The sequence below is a fragment of the Corvus cornix genome, chromosome 15 (assembly GCF_000738735.6).
Source record: "Corvus cornix cornix isolate S_Up_H32 chromosome 15, ASM73873v5, whole genome shotgun sequence".
In the NCBI taxonomy this organism is placed as follows: Eukaryota; Metazoa; Chordata; class Aves; order Passeriformes; family Corvidae; genus Corvus; species Corvus cornix.
This window is the reverse complement of record NC_046345.1, coordinates 2,552,103-2,561,337: the sequence shown is the minus strand read 5'-3', so window position 1 is coordinate 2,561,337 and position 9,235 is coordinate 2,552,103. Positions and strand designations below refer to the sequence as shown.

Here is a 9,235-nt window from a genome sequence, read left to right as displayed (position 1 = left end):
ACAGGGAAGGTGCCGAGGCAGCGAACACCCACCTCCAATAAAACTCAATATGTCAATGACTGAAAAATAAATCAAATTACTTGGCAAATAAAAATGCGATTCTGTGCCTGCAAGGAAGCTGGCATTTTCCTGGTTATCTTCTCCAAGCCAGGAAGCAGAGACATAAATATGTATGGCATCAGAAATGGCAGCAGAAATGTCTCTTTATCCTTCCCAGTGCAAATCAAGTGCAGGAAAACTACTCCTCTGCAGAGGCCCCTCTCTCTGAAGTGATGCCCTAAGCACAGCTAAGTTCAGAGACACCAGCCAAACTCAGCTCTTACAAAATGAAATGTAGCACACATTGGTTCAGGTATTAACATTGCAGGACATCACTTAAATCTGAATATATTTCTGTATTTTGGTTTAACTGCCTGTTCTAAGTGCACCAAATGCTTTACTTTGAGCTTCCCACACAGACATCTCAGCATTTGTCCCACACAGGGTGCCAGGTTCACAGAATCCTCGATATTGGTTCAGGACATGGCAGGCAAAAAATTTCTTACATGAGTTTTGGCCTCAGCTTAACCCTGTCCAATTCCTATTCTTAAATCTTAGTGGTGCCTCAAACTTCTTTCACTCAAAAATTATTTTGGGCCAATAAAGAAATAGTGAAGCATATCACATCAAGGAAGTTTTTACCAGATTTTTACATCTCACTCTCCTCAGCACAAGCTTTTAGGGGCAACGTTCCTGCAGCTGTTGTAAGTAGGGCTGAGAAACAGCACCTTACAGCCTTTTGTTCCCTGTTTTTCTCCTTAAGAAGAGAGTTGCTGCTTTTCAAACTCATTCTACAACCTAAGCAGCACCTGGGGCCGACGCTGCTCCCAGGGAAGCGTCAGCCCCGCGGTTTCCCAGGTCTCGCTCCGCTCGGGCGCGGTTGTGGTTGCGTTACTTTGTTCCTGCTGCCAGCTCCGTCCTCTCCAGCCCCCGACACGGAACCAAAGGCTGCAGCTGCCAGCACTGACCCCCTCCCCCCCAGCTCTCAGCATTCCCCTTTTAAAGCTCGTAGTGACCACAGAAAGTACCAGAAGTATTTTGTTGCTATTCGCAGCTGCACACTTCTCGCCCTGACTCCGGTCAACAGACTTGGCAAACCACTTAAATTCAGGGAACAACTGCACGGACACGGTCCTTCCCTGCAGCTGGGGAAGGGCCAAACCCACAGGACAGCTGCTGGAAGCTCAAGGGCTAAGTAAGAGACAAACAATTAATGGGATTTCTTATTAATCTCCAACTTTGATATAAATATATTATTTTTACCTGGCAATTAAAAATCTGCACTATTTTTTCCCAAGGTAAGAAAGTTCCATTACCTTCATTTTGCACATTTAGGCATGACAGGAAGCTCAACGTTTTCCCAGGAAATATGCTACAATAGACATCTTTTCTACTCTCAATCACTGCCTTTCTAGAGAGCTTTTAAGACAGTTCACATTTAACGTGAAAGTAGTAATATACTTTGGTATGTTAGCACAGGGGGTAGAACTTAACTCTAGAACTCTGATTGTTGGAGCTCACCGAATGCAGGGTTGAAGATACCACTAAGTGGAAGAAAACAAATGTTTTTAGGATTAAAGCTCAAGATCTGAAACACTGAAAAGACTGAAAACTCAAATATTTGTTTCTGTGATACAGGCACTAAGAAGTGACAGATATTGGGTCCATTTCTCTCAAGGGAATGCGTTTTACACCAAAAATATAGAATAAACCCACAGAGCATCAAAAGGATCATGGGAGACAGACAATAGAGTTTTGGAAAAAATGATGACAACACAAAACATCTACAATGTACACACACACCCTGGAAGGTTTATATATGCTCTATATATATTTCAAAGTACACATAAGCTGCCCATGTGGCAGTTTGAGAAAATAGGAATACATCTTGGGAAGGTCATGAAGGAAAAAAACCACAGAGAAAAACGAGAGTTATTTACATTCAATAATTCAGTAGCCTTTAACACCTCTATATACAAACAGGCTCTATATATGTACAGACTGCGCTGGGAGCCGAGTGAAGTTATTCCAAACACAAAAGAAAAATACAAAACCCCTTGATAATTCACTTGAACAAGCATTTACAGGTTGCAGAGATTTCTCCATTTACAAAGAAAATACTACACATGGAACAGAGAACTTGCATCTTTGGGGAACTTACAAGAGGTGTGTATTCCCAATGAACCACACAGCCACTGGAAAAAGTGGAATACTTGCTGTGCAAGGAGGTTGTTAAGGGGTTACAATTGCATTTATCATGCCAGACATATCTTAATTATGAAGCTAGTTAACAAGTCATAATTTAGTTGCTGTCAAGGGACAGTTAGAAAAGAAAACCCAAAATCTGGGTTTTCAATTCCCAAATCAACTCAAATATGTACCTTCCCCTCCTGCAGCACAATTCCAAAACCCCCACAGTACAGAAGTGCTGCCATTTTACATGAGCCCTCTGCCGTTTATAGGTTTTATACCCATTTCACATGTACAAAGCATTTTGTATTTCAGTTTGTACAAAGCAGATCAATACCCTCCAAGCAGGAAAACACAGAGACCACCCTTGCCTGGCCTGGTAATTTATGACTTGACAATTGGTCTCTTTTCCCTCCCCAGGAGGATGTTTGTCTCACAGCCAGTGCTGCAAAGGGACACCACTCACTGTTCCTTACCCCATCCAGAGCTATTTGTATTCCTTTTCTCCCCAGGTTTTATCAGCAGCTCATGCAGCAAACAAATACTAAAACCCACACCCCAAGCACTGACTAGGAATTTTCAAGAGAGAAAATGTTGCTGTAGCTTGAAGGCTGTTCTCTTTTTTGGATGTTAACCTTCAAGATGTTGCAACAGTCCAGAGCCATGGCTGCAGCTGTGTTAGTAACTGGATGGCAAAGCCAAGGCAGTGATGGTGCAAGGAGCAGGGAACAGGCAAAGAAGAGCAAGTAGAGGAATGGATTTCTGGAACAGGAACAGTTCCTATGGATCTTGGAAGTACTGTCAGCTTTTTTCCCCCTCCAGGGGACACAAGTCCATGGGAAGTTTAAAAGGTTGAAGCAATATAGTGTGGTTTGCTCATCAGTACAGGGAATATCAGACTTGCTCATCCCAACAATGAAAGTGAGCACAACCAGGCTGAGAAGAGCACTTAGGAACTGAGTGTATTTAAATCATTATTTAAAAAAAAAAAACTTGAAATCACTAATTGTGAATCTACCACTTCCAGAACTATTTTACTGAGGATCAAGACCTAAAATGTTATGTCACCATCTCAGATGGCAGAAGTTTCTACAGCAAATAGCAATTAAGCAGCAGAAACAGGGCAGTCCACACACAGCCTGCTGCAGTAGTCATCTGTCAACACACTCCTCAAAATCCCAGCCCTGCTCCTGGAATGGATGCCAAATACATCCACTGGTGGGTACAGAACACAGGAACAGCCTCCCCCACACCCTGCGCTCTAGAGTTTGCCAGGGCATCACCAGCTCCCAGCGCTATGACAGCACTCAGGCTCCCTTCCCTTGCTCCCAGCAGACTGAAGATCCCCCAACACCGACCACCTGCATTCCTGCTATTTACACAGGTGCAGCAGGACACGGGGATTTGTTCCAGACCTGCATTTCCAGTTAGTCCCAAGCATGAGCAGGGGGTCATCCCTCCCCACCAGCTCAGGCTGGGAGCTGAGGGAAGCGTGCAAACTTCCTTCCCTGGCAAGCAGGGGCTTGGTGACCACAGAGCTGTGGCACAGGGAGCGTTAACTGAGCCTCGGGAGCAGTAATTCCCTAAGGAACCCACTTCAGCCCCGCTCTTTCTGACCCTTGAGTGGCTCACTGAGTGCTTCAGAGGTGCCACACCTGCAGCAATCCTGCTCTGGCAGCTGAGCCTTCCTTAAACAGACAGGGAGGTTTAAACAGAGTTTAGTTCTTGCCTCATTAGTGAGTTCAGCCGAGAGATTTGGGCTGCAAGACAGAAGCCTGGTTAGAGCAGCCTGGAAGATGCCAAGTCCTGTCGAATTCCAATTGTACAAACTTGTTAGTATTTTTGGAATATGGTGATTGCCTAAACAAGACTCCACTTCGTGTTAGTACAATAACTTTTATTTGACATCTACAAGATCATTATCTTGTAGTTTTTTGGACAGGTTTATACAATCTCAATTTTTCAATAGTGCAACCTGTGCAAGCAAGAAATGACAAACATTGTCCTTCACTTTCTTATAAACATCTACTATTATAGGCAAAACAAAACTTACCCATATTATAGATAAGTGACTATTCACATTTGTACATTACAATTTCTTTTTAACAGCTCCAGATAAACTCTACAATGTCTTACAACATATTAAACAGTATTCAAGTTACTGGGTAACAGAAACAGCACATACAGCGGAACCCTCAAGTGTTTCCCATTCTCTAATTTACAGCTCAAGTAAGGTTTCATCTTACAAGTGACAAATTAAATTACGTTAATGAAATAAAAAATATAAGATTGTATGCGAGATGGAAGTGAATTTGCACTTAAGTTTCCATAACCACCTCAGATTAAGGAAATGCTTCAATTTAAGGAAAACAGGCATCCAGCCATCTTTGCAGTACACATTAGGAATACCATTAATACATTAAAAATGAACTAATTTTAATTTAAGATGTTTATCACAAAAAGAACATGTTGTAGACTCAAATATATAACTCCCAGGAGAGAACCAGAAAAAATGCAACACCTGGGTATAAACACTATAAAAATGCAATAACCGATGCTGTACAACTAAGATTGTGTTTCTCTCTGAATTCCTGTCTCGTGTGTTTATCCTGTCCATGCCCGTTTCCAAAGACATGCACTGTCAAACAGAAACTGGGAAGGAACCTGAATGCATGATGTGCAACCTCTAGGTTTCATGCTTTTATAAACTCAAATTGAAGAGAAAAACCCAATATATTTTTTCTATATATATACTCAATACATGCATTCGAGATCTCCCACAGCAATGGCATCGATGCACTGCGTTAAACCCTGAGCACTGTATGACAAGATAAAAATAAAGCCTGCTTGGGGATTTTCAAGCATTTTCAAACAAATTGTGGTTTGTAGCTTAAAAGGCCAAAAGTAAAAGCAAACAGGAAGCACTACAGAGAGCATAAGGAAAGACAGATGCACCACCATAAACAACTGCTGGCTTTCAGTTCTACCAACCTTTTTAGATCTCTTTATTCCCAAAGTATTTGAGAGCACACAACTGAACTGAAAAAGTTATATTTCTTTGGAATCTGTCCCTGATTTTTATGCAAGTGATATGCTTTTACAGCCTTTTCCTCAAACACCAAAGTCAACACCTGTAGCTTGTCCTCTTATGCGTTGTTGAGGTTGGTGATGCTCTGGGGGTGGTGCTGCTGCCAGATCTGCTGCTGCTGCACTGCGAGCTGCTGCGACTGGTCGGACGTCGACAGGAGGTTCACGAGGGGCGACACACAGTTTGCAGGAATGATCAAACCTGAGAACAGCAACACATCAATGGTTTCATAAACACAGCAACAGTTTGTTCATTAAGACCTCAGGCTGGTGATTCCACCGTTTAATTTATGCAACATTCAACAATGACTGTTTCCAATGTCAGGTCTAATCAGCACAGCCCCAAGTCCTGCTCCTCAGTCCTTCACCATCCTTTAGGCAGTGAAGTGGGAAAAAGAAGTTCCCATTTTGCCTGACAACAAACTTTATTCTCATGTTACCTGCTGTCACAAGTCGGCTATTTTTGCTTTTCTGGTCTCACAGAATTACATCACCATGAAAGTTTAAACACGCAAAAACCTACTTCCAACATCCCAGAAAACTGTTACTAGAGGAGAAGCTGCCATGGTACTGGCACATCCACAGGAAGTCCTCATTTAAAAAAACATTTGGAGAGTTCAGCCTCTGAGGTCCCTGTTTTGAGGGCTTCACTATGAGGTTTAGTGAAGAGACAATCATCTTCAAGTCATTTTACACACTTTCAGTAGCTTGAAACCCATAAAACCAATTATTTCAAAGGCCTACTATTCATTGACAAAAGTGGAGCCGTTATGATGTCAAGGTAGCTTGGCTGGAGCAGGCTGTGTATGACTTTTTGCTGCAATAAATCCAAAGAACTAAGAGATTAAGTGTTCCAAAGCCTGGCTGAAAAAGAAACCCCCCTTCTTTAACCTGCCTTAACAGTGTTTGCACTGTATTGTATTGCTGAAGACCTGCACTTCTGCTCCTCCCCAGCAGACCTCTGACAAGCCTGTTCTCTTTTAAGCATCTTCACACAAACTCAGCCATGTGGCTGTCAACACAGAGCCACTCACCAGTTACAGCCACCCCCTGCTCCAAGGTGCAGCAGAGCAGCAGCCCATGCACCTACCTACGATCCTCTGCCCATCTTCTGTCCTTAGGCGAACAATTTGCATTTTCACATTTGTGCCACTCACGGAGGCCAGGACTCCTTCCACCTTCGTCCACACGCTCAGCACGGAGCCACACAGGACGTAGTAGGTTCTGCAGCGGAGCCCCACCTCACAGACCAGCCCCAGGCCTGCCTTCTTGCAATTGCCTCTCCTGCAGACAGAGAAAAGCTTTCAAAACCATTCTGCAAACAGAAGTATCTAATTTACTTAAAAATGAGACCTGAAGTTATTTCATGTGCATTCGGAGTCAAGCAAGGGCTGCACACACACTAAGGGAAGGATACTTTGACCACAGGTAATGGTAAAGCTTTGGGAAGGCTTGGCCTAGTTAAGCTCACATGTTCAGAATGCACAGACAGAGCTTTGAGTCTAAGATACCATCATTTAGGTCACCTGAGAACTGGAGTATGTTACAGGACACTGGTATCTGATCAGGGTTATTTCAGAAGCTCCAATATTAATCTGAAACTTCTACCAGTTATGCAGTTCCTCAGGAATTCAGCCATCAGCTGAGTTCAGACACACAAGAGGCAGCAGAGAACAGCTGCTTCTGACATCGTCTCATCTCCAAACACTTCCCCCCCAATAACATTTGAACTATCAGACTACAATACCAGCACAGATTGAGACACTTCAAGCACAAGCTACTCCTGAGTCACTGTACTTCAGCTGAGTGTAATTTATATATTAGCATTCATCTCCTGTATTAGGACTTTAGGGCAAGTGCAAAGCTCGATGTTTTCACTCAGAAGTTGGGTCATTTAAGTGGTCATGGGAAAACTTCCCTTAAGCAAGAAACTCAAGACTTTACAGGAGTGACAGAAGAACAGAAGCAGTGATAAACCAGTCCAAGTGAAACAGTTAAGTTAAAGCACCACGTGCACAAACACTGACCAGTAGGCGTGGGTGCAGGTGTCTGCAGAGGAGTTGTACTGCTCCAGCCAGTGTGGCAGAGCATCCTCAGAAGGTACCTGGAAGAGTCATCCGAAGTGGGAATAAATTGAAACACATCAAAACTTACATAGAATAAAAACAATTTGGTCATTACCATGAGAAAGGAGGGAGCACAGACATCATGATGGTGTAGAGAGGTACAGCATCCTACATTACAGTAATTTTTAACTATTCATCTCAAAGGATGAGCAAAATGCTTAAACACAGCTGAACCTCAGAGCTTTTTCAATAATCCACCTGATCTGAGTTTCCTCAAGTTCTTGCAAATTCAACACTTGCTAGACCCTAAGGAACCTCATCTTTTATTACCATACCACAGGTAACTGATATGCAGAAAGAAGTTCAGAAATGGATACAGGAATGCCAAAATCACGTAGACCCGCTTAAAAAGACCCAAATAAAAGCTCTGCTCTGGAGAAAGAAGCCTAGTTTTTGACTTGCTAAAATTATACATAAATACCAAAAAAAGAAAGCCCTTATAATCCTTTTCAAACTTTTCTAAGTTAAACAAGCAAAATTTTCATGGTTACCTTCTTATATTTCTTTTTCAGGTCTGCACATGTTTCTAGTTTGAGTTGTTTCCCAGTATTTGGTCTGTATATTAAAAAAAGCTTCTTTTTAGGATTCACTTCTTTTACTAGAATTGCTGTTTTCTTGTTATTTCTTATCTGGAAAAAAAAAAAAAGACAAACCAAAAACTTCCTAAATTAAAACATGATGAAAATATCTGCTTAAGTGATTCCATATTGTGTTCTTTACAGAGTAATAGGAGTGTGTAATAGTACAACCAAGGACAATAATACACCTCTAGAACCCAGTAATCCACATTAGCCTCACAGTGAAACCATAAGATTTCCTCATGCAGGTTTAAGTAAGAGCTGCTGATTTGGGCTGATATTCCTATCAGAAAATACCCTGAGGAGGTAAAAGGGAGAATTTCATACTTAGCGCTAAAAAAAACCTCTCAAAATTAATTTTAATGTAAGACTCAAAGTATTTTGCAAAACTGAACAGTAATTACTTTGAACAGTAAGTTTTTCAGTTTAGCCCCCAAAACCTTCTCTGAACATAATCCAAGAGACAGAAGAATCTCACCTGAAGTGATAAATAAAATCCATCATCTGGACCTGTCTGTTCTGCCCAGATCTTTGTTGCTTCATCCCAAGACATTCCTCTCTCCACACTGATCTACAAGAGAGCAATGCAGGGGTATTTGAGTGGGAGCAGACTTTAAACCAGTTACATAGGAACTGAACACGTTGTAAAAACTTACTGGCAAGTTTTATTAGTTCCTACAGAGATGGTACAGGATTAACTTACTGTGTACAGCTCTACATGTCCAGAGGTAGAATATCCAGGAGTTAAAAACTTCTTAACATCTGCCTTCCTCACCTTCTCATCCCCAGAGCCCAAATCTGGAAAGGAAAGCAGAGTTATTGTGTTGCTCTATTCTCACCGAAGTTCAAGTGATTTGATCTGTGAAACTATTTACTCACCTAAGATGCCCATGTCATATCTTCCATTCTTTTTAGCATTTTGAATAACTGCGTTTAATGTGTCAGAGAAGTACTGGAACAAAGCATTCTGCTGATGGACTTCCATACCAAGAATTCGATTCAGAAATTTCCCTATATTGTTGTAATCTTAAAAAAGAATAAGAAATACATGTATTAGGTCAAAGATTAAGTTTGATAACCACAAGCCCTCAATCAGCATTCAAAGACTCTTACAAAGACTATTTAAATACATTCTTCCAGAAATGAAGAAAACATTAAGTTCTACAAAAAAGGTCACTTTTTAGATAGTTACAAGTTGAGTTCTGCTGCTGGGAA

At 41.6% G+C, this 9,235-nt stretch overlaps 1 protein-coding gene across 2 annotated transcripts in view; it reads right to left on the bottom strand.

Moving 5' to 3' along the window:
- Nucleotides 1-1,824: 1,824 nt before the first annotated feature.
- SBNO1 (strawberry notch homolog 1) overlaps nt 1,825-9,235 on the bottom strand; it is a 31,784-nt gene continuing 24,373 nt past the window's right edge. For both annotated transcript variants that reach the window (XM_039560906.1, XM_010398395.4), the window contains exons 26-32: nt 8,900-9,046; nt 8,724-8,818; nt 8,499-8,591; nt 7,934-8,071; nt 7,344-7,420; nt 6,407-6,600; nt 1,825-5,518 (exon numbers count right to left, since the gene is read on the bottom strand). In XM_039560906.1, the coding sequence (XP_039416840.1) occupies nt 5,376-5,518; nt 6,407-6,600; nt 7,344-7,420; nt 7,934-8,071; nt 8,499-8,591; nt 8,724-8,818; nt 8,900-9,046 (887 nt within the window). In that variant the 3' untranslated portion in view covers nt 1,825-5,375. The remainder of the gene's footprint in view (nt 5,519-6,406; nt 6,601-7,343; nt 7,421-7,933; nt 8,072-8,498; nt 8,592-8,723; nt 8,819-8,899; nt 9,047-9,235) is intronic.